The sequence below is a fragment of the Myotis daubentonii genome, chromosome 7, assembly GCF_963259705.1.
Source record: "Myotis daubentonii chromosome 7, mMyoDau2.1, whole genome shotgun sequence".
NCBI lineage: Eukaryota > Metazoa > Chordata > Mammalia > Chiroptera > Vespertilionidae > Myotis > Myotis daubentonii.
In genome coordinates, this window is record NC_081846.1 from 34,560,342 (window position 1) to 34,573,948 (window position 13,607).

Consider the following 13,607-nt stretch of genomic DNA (forward strand, 5'->3'; position numbering starts at 1 on the left):
CCGTGGCCTGGATCCGACACTGGCTTGGTGGCCTCCTTAGCCCATTCTCCCGAGAAGGACACAAGAACCACTGGGCAGAGAGAAATCTCCAAGGTCCGAAACTCCGGATCAGAAGTCCCTGCTCCAGCCTCTTTCCCTGGGCTCCACTGGTCTGCCCTGGCCGTCTCCGGGGCGGCCTGGAGGGCAAGGGAGGAGTGATGGCGAGGGGACCCAGGAAGAAGTGGGGTTCTGGTGGAGCGCGCCAACAGGACACATGGCTTCCAGGTCCTTCCCCTTTCACGCTAAAGTGCCCATGGCTGACACTTTAACCCAGGAGTGTCACCAGGGCACAGCGCCCTAGGGCAGGGCTCAGGGAACCTTCAGTGCCCTGGAGGCAGCGAGGCCAAGGGATTGGCGGTGGGAACAGACCTGGGCTTAAGTCCAGATGCCAGCCCCTATGTTCCTTTGTAGCTTTTGGTCAAAGTAAGCACTCTGAGCTAGTCTTCTTGTTTGCAAATGGAAACGTTAATCTCTGCCCCAACAAGGGCTTGGTCCCATGAAAAGCAAAAGCATGTGTAAAACTCCTTCATGTGCGCTGGACTCCTGGCCAGAGGTCAAGGTCAGTCCTTCCTGCTCGTCCAGCCCAACTTACTTTTGTGAAAACCCAAGGAGGCCAAGGCTGGTTGAGAGATGGCCTTGCCTTTTGTCCATGAAATACTTATTAAATATTACTCACCACATTTCTCAGCTGGTTAGATGACAATATTCCTAATATTTTCCCACTAAAGAGATGTATATTCTTCTCCACAGATAGCTTTAGCAGAAGAGAGAATTTTAAATAACAGTAACCACATTTCTTAAAGGAACCCAGCTTGTTAATCCATTAAAGCTACTGTGTGTGAAAGAAAGGAACCCTCCAGAAATACTGAAAAAAAAAATGGATTTGAATCTGTGGTTGTGAAATGAATCAGAGACGTGTCTTCCCAGTGTGTTTTCACGTGTGCAGGGTGCTGGGTGCGAAGCAAGGCCGCTGGCCAGAAGTGACTGTGTGAACGGCTTCCTAACGGGTGCCATCTCTGCTCTGCGGAGGTTAATTCAGTCCTAGGAGTTCTGTACCAGAAGAGATGGCGAGTCACCAGGCCTCCTGTTATTTCACCTTCTGCAGCAGCTGCCACAGATCCATGCTGGCTGCCCTCAAGCCTCAGCCCCCGGGCCATGGCTCAGGGGACACAGGAATGCACGCACAGCACCTGCCGGAGGTTTACTAGCTTTCTCTCGCTTAATTAAAAGTAAATACCTCTCCGCAGTGCTGATAGCTGGTCTGTCACTCATGCCGGGAGGCAGTGTCCTCACAGCACATGGTTGTAACTGAATGACTCCTACCCCTGGGCTCTGGGTCTTTCATTAATCAGTTACGCACACGGCAGAGGTGGAGTGGCCTCGGTGGGTGAGGGTGCCATTCCACATTTTGAAAATTTGACACACAGCATTTTGTAGTCTGCATGTCAGTTTGCAACGATTCTAAAAAATAAAAATAAAAATGCCAGCATAGCATATTGGATAGCGAGGGGAAAAACCTCTCAGCAGCAGAAACAATTTCCTGAGCATTAGGACATCATGGTCATGCCATGGGCTCTGTCCTAGAATCACACTGGGAGCACTGAGCCGTCTAGTGGGTGGGAGGAGACAGGCTTAATCCAGCCCAACTTCAATGAGAGCCTGGATGAGGCACTTGTTAAACCTGGAGGCTCTGGATGCAGACTGTGGGCTCATGTGGCAACACTGTCACCTGGGAAAACGACCTAAATGCTCTGCGCCTCAGACCAGGGAATAACATCTGTAAAGGGCTGAAGAAAACATGTGTCAGCCCAGAATTCTATATCTAGCAAAACTATCCTTCAAACAATGGAGGCAATGTAAAGATATTTTGAAAAATAAAATGAAAACCAATTTTCCAGAAGACCTGCACTAAAATAAATATGAAAGGAAGTTTTGCAGCTAAAAACAAAATTACAACAAATGGGAAAGTTGGATCAACAGAAAGGAATAAAGAGTACTGCATATGGGAAATATGTGACTAAAGGTAAAATACTATTTTTTCCTCTTAAATTCTTTAAAAAACAAACAACTAATGCAAAAATAGTAATACCTTATTGTAGTGTTTATAGCATTGCTAGATGTAAAACATATGATAAAAACATATAGGATTATATTGTTGTAGGATTTGACATTGTATGTAAAATAGTGCAATATTCACCCTTTGTAGACTGTGCTAAATTAAAAATGGCTAAAATAATCTGTAGAACAATCACTAAAAAATAAGAGTTTTTGCTTAAGTATGTGATTGTTTAATCACTGTGCCATATACCCAAAACTAACACAAAATAATATTGAATGCAAACTGTAATTAAAAAATAAAATTAAGAAATAAGAAAGTGGTATAGCTAAAAAGACAATAGAGAAATTCAAGTAAAATACTAAAAAGTACTGTGTTACCCAAAAGAAGGCAGGAAAAAAGAAAAAGAAGAGAAAAAAAAGGGAAATGGGATAAATGGAGAACAAACAGCAGAATGGTAGACCTAACCCAACCAGATGAATAACTGCATTTAACGTAAATGCTGCAAGCATTCTATTAAATGGTATATATTGTTAGACTGAATAAGAAAGCAAGACTCAACCATACCCACAAGAAATTCACTTTCACTATACCGACATTGAAAATGAAAGGGGATCAAGGAAGCTGACAAGGCTCTGTTCAGATCAGACTGGGTATACTTCAAGACAAGGAGTGTTACTAGAGACAAAGAGGACAGCTCCTAAGGATAAAATAACCGATCAGGGAGACATAACAGATCTGAATGTGGTGCATCTCATGACAGGGCTACAACATCCATGGGCAAAACCCAACAGCTACAGGGAGAAATAGAGAATCCAACAATTCTAGTTGGAGCTTTAACACCCTCTTTCAGAGTTGACAGGACAAATAACAAGAAAAATAAGAAAGTGAAAAAGCAAATCACAGAGAAAATTTGCAATATGTTATATCCGACAAAGAACTTGTATCCAGACTAGATGAAGAACTCCAACAAATCACAAGACCAGCAGTCCCATAAAAACTGGCAAATGACTTGAACGGACATTTTAAAAAAATAAGTCAGACAAGGGCCCCAAGAGCACATGAAAATGGTGGTTACACAGCTGAGTGTATTTTTCAAAGCTCATACTTAAACCGTATACTTAAGATCAGCGCATTTTACTGTACGTAAATTTTACCTTGATAGAAAATAGTGCAGGAGATAAAGAAGGACATAGGTTTGAATCCCAGCTTGGCCACTTGACCTTGGTCGCCTTGGACAAGTTGCGTCACCTCTCAGAACCCCAGTTTCTCTCTCTGTAAAACGGGGACAAGGATGAACCCCCTCACATAACGATACAAAGGCGCGGAACACCTAACTTGTTTGAGGTGCTCTGTTAAATAACTCAATGATCTTCCTCTATTCCCTACCCACGGTCCTCTCCTGCCTCCTAGCTCTTCCAATTCTCTCTCCATGGATTCTTTCTGGACCAGCAAGGGAGGGGAGGAGAGCGGGGAACGTCCTACTACCTCGCCACAGGGTTGGGTCCATGTGGCCAAGGGAAGAAACCCCACTGCCCTCACTTCCTTACTGTGTCACTGGGGTGAGAGGGAAAAGAAACTATTCCTGTGGGCCACTGTTGACAACAACCATTGCCTTAGGGCCCCCTGAGCACCGATGCACAGCCAACATCTAGCCCCAAGTACAGTGTGACACATCTGCATTGGTATAGTAAAGCTGCCTTATTCTAGCCACTAAAAATGCATTGAACAGCATAAAGTTAAACTTGAGCTATTCAATCAAATAAAAATAAAATTCTGTGAAGTTTTAATATTATATATAAGTATTCTGTATCAAAGGGCTTTAAAACTTGGTAATCTTTGTGTTATATATGTATGTTATTTATCAATTTATGTATCTACTAGAGGCCCGGTGCACAAAATTCATGCACTCAGGGGTGAGGGGGGCGGTCCCTCAGGCTGGCCTGCACCCTCTCATAGTCCAGGAGTCCTCGGGGGATGTCCGACTGATGGCTTAGGCCCGCTCCCCAAGCTGGCTGTCAGACATCCTTAGCACTGCTGCAGAGGCAGGAGAGGCTCCTGCCACCTCCGCTGCACTTGCCAGCTGTGAGCCTGGCTTCTGGCTGAGCGGCACTCTTCCTGTGGGAGCGCGCTGACCACCAGGGGGCAGCTCCTGCGTTGAGCACCTGCTCCCTGGTGGTCAGTGTGCATCATAGTGACCGGTAGTTCAGCCATTAGGTTGATTTGCATATTAGCTTTTTATTATATAGATCTACCAAATCATCTATCTATCTCTCTATCTAACAATCATCTATGTATCTACCTACCTACCTACCTATCAACATCATCTACAGACAAACTATATCAGAGAATCATTGCTTTCAGGGCACCTCCTACCATTTGGTGTGGCTCATTCACTGTGGGGATGATACAGTGGAGGTTCAGGGCGGTGCAGAGCTTATCTAAGACCGTAGAACTGGGCGGTGCATGGACCTTCTAGTGCAGTGGTCACCAACCTTTTGGACCTCACGGACCACCAGTGGCGCGGACCACTGGTTGGCAACCGCTGTTCTAGTGGGTGCTGGGTGGCTGGGTGGGGGTGGCTCAGGCGGACTTCCCTACCCACTGGCCTACGATGTAACTGAGCATGGACATTATTGGGGTCGGCTTGGCTTCCTGCGGGCTCCCCTTACTACCCGTGTGAGGAGCTGACGTTCAGAAGGTACTGGACTTGGCAACTCATGCATGTGAGAAAGGACCCCGAATGCAAAGGTAGATACCATTACTGGAGGGAGGTGGGCTGAAAGAAGAAACTGTGGATTTAATTTCCAAATAGAGGTGCGAGCATTTCAGAGAGGGTTCCTGTGGCACAAGGAGGCGGCCTGGGGCACAGTGGAGTGTTTATGCAGAGGAAGACGCTGTTGCTAATGGTTGGATGCTCAGCCAGGTGCAATAACTAAGACGTTTGCAAGAGGACGCAGTAGGGACGTTGGAGAGGGACGTTCACGTCAGCCTGAGGAAACGACCTACCAGGGCCCGTGCTAGTCGGTTTAAGGGGACGATCTACAGGAGAATGGGAGCCCGGGAAATGAGAAGCATCGCCATACCTTGAGGACCACGTGTATCATCATCTGCAGGCCGTTTTTGCCGGGGTACTTCCCGGCAATGTTCTCCGCGGACAGGTTGAAGAGGTTGGCGCCCGTCTCGCTGCAGATGGCGTGGACCAGCATTTTTTTCCCTACCCCTGATGGCCCGACCAGCAGCAGCGACTTCACCAACGGTGCGTGCTGGTGCACCTCCGCGGAACCTGCAAGAGGCAGAGGCCCAAGCTCTCAACCCCGCCAGGAAGCCAGGGGCTCGCAGGCCAGGCTTCCTCGAGGCCACGACCCCACACTAGATGCCCGTGTCTGTGACTCTGATGACTGCGTCCACAGCATTTCCGCCTCTGCTGCGTCTGAGGCACTTTGATTTGTAGTCGAGGTGGAGCCGTGGGGTCTCCTTGGGTATTTGACACGTGGTTTCTCCTCCATCCCCCATCCTATACTTCCCCCCAAACTCATAATTTTAAAGAACATTCCTGCAATAACTTGCATCTGGCATTTTTTCGGGGGGGGGGAGGAGGAAGGGGATGGGGTTCCTCTGCTTGTCAGCAGCAATATCTCGTCCTTTGGAAGCTTGGGAAGAGGATGTGGGGATGGAAGGGGGGTGAGTGGGGGGAGGACTGCCGAGTGTCCGTTAGCGATTCTTAGGAGACCAAGGGGGAGCCAAGGATGCCGTGGCTGCCTGGTTTCCCACCTGTCGAATCATCGTGCTGTCACTCAGAGGTCCACCCGTGCCTCAAGCTCTCACCACACCGTCCATCTCCTGCGAGCACAGACGGCACTTAGACTTGAGCATCTCCCACCGTCCTGAGCGCCAGGGGCGGGCCCGGGCACTGAGTAATGACTTCCACAGGGAGCGGAGCTGCGGCCGGGGAAGGGCTGTGGTGCAGGCAGCTGTCGCTCTGGTTTGCTTTTGCTCAAGCACTGGGCACTTTCTGAGCAGCTATAAACATATCAATATTACAATTACTATTGTGCTGTTCCTTTTTTCTTTTTTTCGTGTAATTGCAAAGGTATTGTGAACGTACCAGCTCATTGGAGACAGTTTTTGTGGTTCCCTAACATACCCCACATAAACTAGAATGTCGTTTTGAGAAGTTCTCTTTAAAATGACATTACGCAGGCATGCTTTATCTGTGTGAGGGGTGGAGACCCTGCTTTCCACCACAGGAGAGCGCGCCCATTCGCAGGGTCTTCTCAGCAGCTGGACATTGAGGGCTGCTTGGGCCCTGGTCCCCGCTGGCAGCCTGTGGGGGTGCAATGTGAAAGGAGTCAGAGATTGCTGTAAAAAACGTTTTATAGCTGAGCGGACATGATGAGAATGGAAGGCAAAGAGTGCTAAGACCCCTGAGAGCCACAGAAAGTTCAGAGAAGAAACACATTTAACGTGGGGGTGGCTGGGTGGCTGGAGGGGGTGGCTCAGGCGGACTTCATGGAGGAGGTGGCGTCTGAGCTGGCCTCTGAAGCACAGGTAGAACTGGAGCAGGTGGGAAGATTCCGAGTGAGGGGGGCGCAGGCCTGCTGTGGGGAGTCAGGTGGGTAATGGGGGAACGGCGGATAATTCTGACTGGTGCTGTGACTGGGCAGCGAGGAGGTGGGGAGGGAGGCGGATGCCAGCTGCTGGGGCCCTGGAAGGTGGTCAGGGTTGTAGGTTATCCAAGGGTGCTGGCTGAGGTGGGGCGGGAGGGGTCCTGGGAGGGGTGGCGGAAGACTGCTGAGGGGGGAAGGGGGCGGGGTGTGGGAGACCTAGGAGGAGGTGCGCACTTACTCCAGGACACTGACTTTCCAGGAGGAAGGGGTGGTCACCAGGGTCGCTCGGAGAGGAAAGGAGGGGGGTCTGGGAAGGCCTCTGCACCTGGGGCCTCGATGACCTCGGAGCCGCTGATTGGCCGGGACACACCTGCCACAGTGTCCACGGCTCCTCCTGCCCATCTGAACGTTCAGTGGCAGTTTTAAAAAAATACGGAGAATTATACAGAGACAGAGTGAATTTCCAGGCTTTTCGGTTTGGGGAGGATTGGAGTCACAGGGCCAGTGTTCCATGCGCTGAGCCAGCTCTGCTGCTTCCTGACACTGGGCTCCTGGCGGCTGGACTGGAAAAGCAGGTTCGCTGCCATGGCCACCTGACGCTCCTGCTGGGAAGCGACTCAATTCCCGTGAAACTCCCGCAGGCTGTGCCGCTGCTCCTGCTCCGAGGGCGCCCTCCTTCCTTCCTCTTCCCCTCCTGCTCCGGGAGGGTGACGTTTCCAGGAGGGAGGGTGGATGCGGGGCAGGTGTGTCCTGAGTGGGAGGCTGAAAGCTCAGACCTGGTCCCGGGAGCCCAGCCCGGAGGCCAGCAGAGCCGGTGCTGGAGGCCAGGCGTGGACAGTGGCCTTGACCTGGGTCCTCGGTGCCCTCTGCCCAGTGGCCGGGTTGGTCAGTCCTGGCAGTGGTGACCTGAAGGCTCTGGGCCAACAAACACATTCCTTTTTGTGACTTGACACCATTTTAGATGCTGGAATTTAGATGAAGCACCGGGAAGGCAGACGTGAACACATTTCTCTGTTGGCCTTGGTTGTGCACTGCATACATGTGCACAAGCGCGTGCACACACACACACACACCCGTCATGAGAAAGACGTCGGCCAGCCTTGGGCCCAGCGAGGTCAGCAGCCTGAAGGGGCGTCAGTTCCTCACTGACAACGCCCATCACCCGCACCAGGAGCGAGGATGCAAACACACCCTCGTCCCCCTGGTTAGGAGTTTCCTTAAAAGCCCGCCAGCTCCTGGTCTCTCAGCTCCAGTGCCTCCCGTGACACTGTGATGCCGTCTGAGGACTAGTCTATTTATTTCATTTACAAGGACCCACAGATATTATATACGTACTGTGTTGATCCCAGGTATTGTCTACTTATTTATGTTATATATATTTTATCTACATCAACCCCAAATTCCATTTATTACTTCTGACATTCAGTTAAAAGAGGAATGCACTACTTCTTGCCAATAGGTTTAAGTGCTTATTTAAGTCAAAGGAGAACAATATTCTAAGCGCTCAAACCACTCTCATCTCATTTTAAAGCAAACTGCCTGGCCGATGTGGTTCAGTGGTTGAGTGTCAGCCTAGAGTATCACCGTTTGATTCCAGTCAGGGCACACGCCGGGTTGCAGGCTCGATCCCTGGTAGGGAGTCTGCCGGAGGCAGCCAATCAGTGATTCCCTCTCATCATTGATGTTTCTCTCTCTCTCACCTTCTCTCTTCCTCTTGGAAATCAATAAAAATATCTATCTATCTATCTATCTATCTATCTATCTATCTATCTATCTATCATCATCTATCTATCTATCAGCCTAAGTGACCGTTAGACTAGTCTACCATTCGACTGGTAGCTATGACATGCACTGACTACCAGGGGGCAGATACTCTGACCAGTAGGTTAGCTTGCTGTTGGGGTCCAGCCGATTGGGACTGGATGAGATGGGCTGGACACTCCCTGGAGCCCTTCCGTGGTCACTCCCTGGCCCCGATTGTGCAATGGTGGGATCCCTCAGCCTGGCTTGCACTCTCTTGAAATCCCAATCCAAGACCCTTCGGGGGATGTCAGAGAGCCACAGGCCAGGCCGAGGGGCCCCACCGGTGCATGAATCTGTGCACTGGGCCTCTAGTATAAAAAATAAAACAAATTAAACAATCAAGAAGTGATCTCTATTTCAGAATGGTGGTCGGAGAACAGCCTAGCTGGGTCCCTGCCCCTGTCCCCGTCAACTCAGGCCATACACATATTAAAGTCAAAAAAATAAAAACAGAAGTGAGCAGCAGCAGCAGCAGCAGCAGCAGCAGCAGATCTTTCTGTCACAGAGAGCCCTGCCTTTCCGACACCTCTGCACACACTGTAGAACTCAGGTCCCTGTGTCTGAACAGCCGTGACTGAGCCCCACTCAGCAGTGACACCTGGCAGAGCCTTGTCCCTTGGATTCATGGAACACCTTGACCGACTCTCTTAAGGACCTGGTCACAGAAGCCTGTGTGTCAGGCAAGCGGAATCTGAGCTCTTTGCCTAATCCAAGGCACTTTAATTGCAGGTGCCTGCATTGGCTGGTATTTCCCCAGATGATCGCCCACAAGACCTTCCCGGTAGTGCCTTTGAGGGTGCCCAGGGATACACCATAGAGATGAAACTCTCCTCACTCAAAGCTCAGGAGGAAGAGTTAAGCCCCAGTGCACGGTGATGACAACGGGAGACATGGTCAAAGCCAGCAGGTGGTGCGCTGGCCTCTAGAATAGCCCCAACAGGCTCGTGGGGTCTTTACCTAGTGGCAGGACCCCATACAGTGCGATGAGCTGTCTGACATCCAGGAGGGAAGGCATGGGCTCTATGGAGACCCGGCGAAGAGTGGCCCCCAGGTAGCTGTACTCACCTGGGGAAAGAAACAGAGGACAAATGAGTGGGAACTGCTGGTTGGAGCTGGTGATTTTAGCACTTGATGCAGATCTAACATCTCTAAGCAAATACAATCCATGATGGAGGGTCATTCTGAAGGACGCGTTTTCTCAGAGAAAGGCTAGAAGAATTTTCCAGTCTCGAAAGCATACTGGGGTAGTAACTGAGCTGTGTATTGACTGTGACACTAACCTCTTCATATTAAAAATGAAAGTAACCTCCGAATATTGGGCTTGTGAAGAGGAACAACGTTTTAAAGCAAGGGACGTACACAGGAGACTAAAAGATGCAGGTTTTGTTTACTTTATACTCCAGGAGAGTCTGACGTCTGCACACACAGATCGCCAGGTGAAGTCCGCACTGGAGCGGTGAAATCTGACTCTGAAACACGCTCATTTGAAAGGAAGGACACGAGTCTAATTGAGGATAAATAGAAACATCTCTTTTTGAGGGTAGTACTCATTTACATTTTTAAAGGATCACTAAAGGAATTAGACCGAAATAAATCTTTACAGGATTAATTAGAAGGCATCGAAGGGCTTAATTGTGAGGAGTCATAAATCTGAAGTGTTATTTTCTAACTAATCGAGAGAAGGTCACCACGAAAATGAGCATGGCGGTCTCATTTGTGGAGGACGGACCCTGACATGCTCATAGTCCTGATTTGTAGCAGAATCTGAAGTGAAAACACTGCATGATCATTTGTTCTGCCTCTTTCTATAACAAGTTCAGATCTTGCCTAGCTTTTGATATTATATATGTAGGACAAGTATACATTTATGTGTGCATATAAAAATATTAAAAAAATGCTTGTGTGCATATGAAATATTGAAAATATCAAAAGCTTTAAAGCATTTTCCATACTAAGAGAACTGGAGTCAAACACCAGATGACTCTTGCTATTTTGTTGTGGAGGGCAACCTCGCAAAGCCTCCACATGAAAAATTAAAGTCCTTGGTAAAGACAGGAGGACGGGTGTGCCGGTGGGGAGATGAGTGATAACGGAAGTTTCTGCTTCTGACCCCGTGCCTTTCAATGAACAGGTAATCAACAGAACAGTGGTTAATTTCACTGTCACTGGGATTGGGAGAGAGCCTGTAGTCAGCATTAAATCCAGTCCTTATTACTGTAAACATGACATGAGCGGTGACGTGAAAGTGACCCCCATGTCCCTGCTTAAGTAAAGCCACACTGATATCTAATTCACCATTTTTTCTAGAAGAAATTGACTTCAGTTAGATAATTCATTTAGGCTGAAGTGGCTGTGGGTTCTGAAAGAGAGGAGGACACAACGAGCCAGGGCCGTCTGCCAAGTGATGAAATGCATTCTGAAAGTGTATGACCATGTTTGCTGTCACCCAGCATGGGAGCCACATGCCTATGTCACCTGCCCAGCCAGGACTCAGATGCTAGCTCCTCCATGGGGAGGAGAAGGAAATGGAGGTGAAGAGATACTTGAAGTAAAGGGCAAGGAGACCTAGTACCATGAAAGGAGGAGAAACAGGGACTCTAGGATGGATTGGATTGAGTCCCCTTAACCTTCCTAGGTTGAAGTCCTAACCCCTAGCATCTCAAAGGTCACCTCATTTGGAAGTAGGGTTGTTTCAGGTGTAACTAGTTAAATGAGGTCAGGAACGTGGGTCCTAATCCAATCTGACTGGTTTGGCATACAGGAGAAGGCTACCTGAGGAGGGACACAGAGATCAGGTGACATAGCAGAAGCCAAGCAACACTAAGGGCTGCCAGCACACCAGCAGGGACCAGAGGAGGGATGAACTGATGGTGTCATTCAGGCTGCGGAGCCCGGGGGGCAGTGGGGCATCCAGACTGGAGGACCAATGGGGCCAGCCAGCAGGAGAGAGGAGGGGGCTGCAGCACAGGAGCTGGTTCTGCCTCAGTGTCTTCGGAAGGAACCAACCCTGCCAAAACCTTGATCTTGGCCTCCAGAACTGTGAGCCTGGTACGTTTGTTAGAATGTCTTGGTGTTGCCAAAACCACTTTGGCTCAGTGGATAGAGCCTCGGCCTGCGGACTGAAAGGTCCCAGGTTCGATTCCGGTCAAGGGCATGTACCTGGGTTGCGGGCACATCCCCAGTAGGAGATGTGCAGGAGGCAGCCGATCGATGTTTCTAACTCTCTATCTCTCTCCCTTCCTCTCTAAAAAGTCAATAAAATGTAAAAAAAAAAAAAAAAGAATGCTTGGTGTTGGTCAATGGGAGTTGATATTCTCAGGTACACAGTGAGATACTTCACTATATGGTTTGCATTTCTGTTTTAGGAAGCTTTTCATGAATAATAACTCTTGGTATTTGTTCTGTTTCTTCCTTCTAGCTTTCTTTTTCAGGATGTCATTATCTGTATGTTGGATCTTCTTTGCCTATCTTTAGTATTTGTTACTTTCTTTTGAACCCTTTTAATCTTGCTCTTCATTTCCAATTTTTTAAAAAATTTTTTTGTCTTTCACACTCTATTTCTCTTAAAGCATTATTTGTTGACTTTATCTATTATAATTTGTTTTTTTCTAAAATAAATTTTCTCTTTATCATTAGCATTCCTTGAGTTTTGTCAACTCATTTCTGATTTTTTCTACTTCTATTTTATACATTCTTTCATATCGTCTGTAATTTTCTTAATTTCTATATTCACTTGGTTTGAAAGAGTAGGTGCCATATATGTCTACTTTATCAATCTTTTTTGTGATATAAATTTGTTCCTGTTTTTTCTGTTTTTATAGAAACATTGCATAAGCTTTTACCGTGAACATTTTCCATTGCTTAAATATATGGTTAAGGAGAGTTCAGGGTAGCTTTTAATGTTTCACAAAGCGCCCCCTGCTGTTTCCATTTACGTTAGAAGTACGGAGACTTGCTTTTTCAGATGTCCTTGTCCTGTGTCCCTCCCCCAACTTTTCTGGACCTTCTCTGTGATCTCCATTGGCCTTGTCCTGCTCAATTGTAATTCTAGTCCCGAGAGTTTCTTGTCAGGATAAGGCAGGGGTGGGCAAACTTTCTGACTCGCGGGCCACAATGGGTTCTTGAACTGGACCGGAGGGCCGGAACAAAAGCATGCATGGAGTGTTTGTGTGAACTAATATAAATTCAAAGTAAACGTCATTACATAAAAGGGTATGGTCTTTTTTATTTTTTTATTTTTATTCATTTCAAACGGGCCGGATCCGGCCCGCAGGCCGTAGTTTGCCCACGGCTGGTATAAGGTCATCTTGGAAGGGCGCTGTGGTAGGTCACTTTTAAGAGTGAATAGAGGTTGGATTGCTCTAGCCCAGGCATGTCAAACTCAAAGGCTAACATGGGCCAAATAAACGAGGCCTGCAGCCCATGGGGTGTGAGTTTGACATGCTTGCTCTAGCCGCTATGTACTCTCCTATTTTACCCCTTTGTGTGCATCTGCTACTGAGGTGGGCAAAGCCCTCTCCACTGGCGCTGTGCGTTCCAGTGAGTGCTTGCCGTTAATTTGGAGTCCTCTGTTCCCTGTCCCGATGGCTTGCACTTTGAGATGTGAGGGGAAACCTTGGCATTTAGTGTAAATGTTTTAGTGTAAATGTTGCCCACAGGTTTTGTGATCCAGTTGCTGGGTCAATTTTTATGAGGGGGTTGGGGAAGACCCTCTGCCATTTTTTAATCTAAGGGTCTTCACTGGAAAAAAGTAAGGAAAATGTGGAAAAGACCACAGGGAGACAGCCCTGGTGGCAATTTGAAGAATTTTGTCAGACTGGGTCATTTTCATTGGAGGCCACTCCTCAGTGGCTGATCTCCTCCACTCTGACCTTAGGCATCTGAAGGGTGCTGCCTGGAAGTGGACAGAGATCACTGAAAAAGTCCAACAGGTAAGAAATTATAAGAAGATGAGAAACAGGTCCACTATTTTTTTGAGACTCTACCATGTGCCAGGCACTGTACCAAACGCTAGGAATTCAGTGGAGAACAAAACAGACATGATGTGAAGGAGGAAGAAGGCAAGGAGGAGAGGACTCAGAGATCCCAATCTCAAGTCC

At 48.1% G+C, this 13,607-nt stretch overlaps 1 protein-coding gene across 1 annotated transcript in view; it reads right to left on the reverse strand.

Moving 5' to 3' along the window:
• IQCA1 (IQ motif containing with AAA domain 1) overlaps positions 1-13,607 on the reverse strand; it is a 117,934-nt gene that overhangs the window by 22,956 nt on the left and 81,371 nt on the right. The window contains exons 14-15 of the mRNA XM_059703636.1: positions 9,466-9,573; positions 5,182-5,381 (exon numbers count right to left, since the gene is read on the reverse strand). Of these exons, the coding sequence (XP_059559619.1) occupies positions 5,182-5,381; positions 9,466-9,573 (308 nt within the window). The remainder of the gene's footprint in view (positions 1-5,181; positions 5,382-9,465; positions 9,574-13,607) is intronic.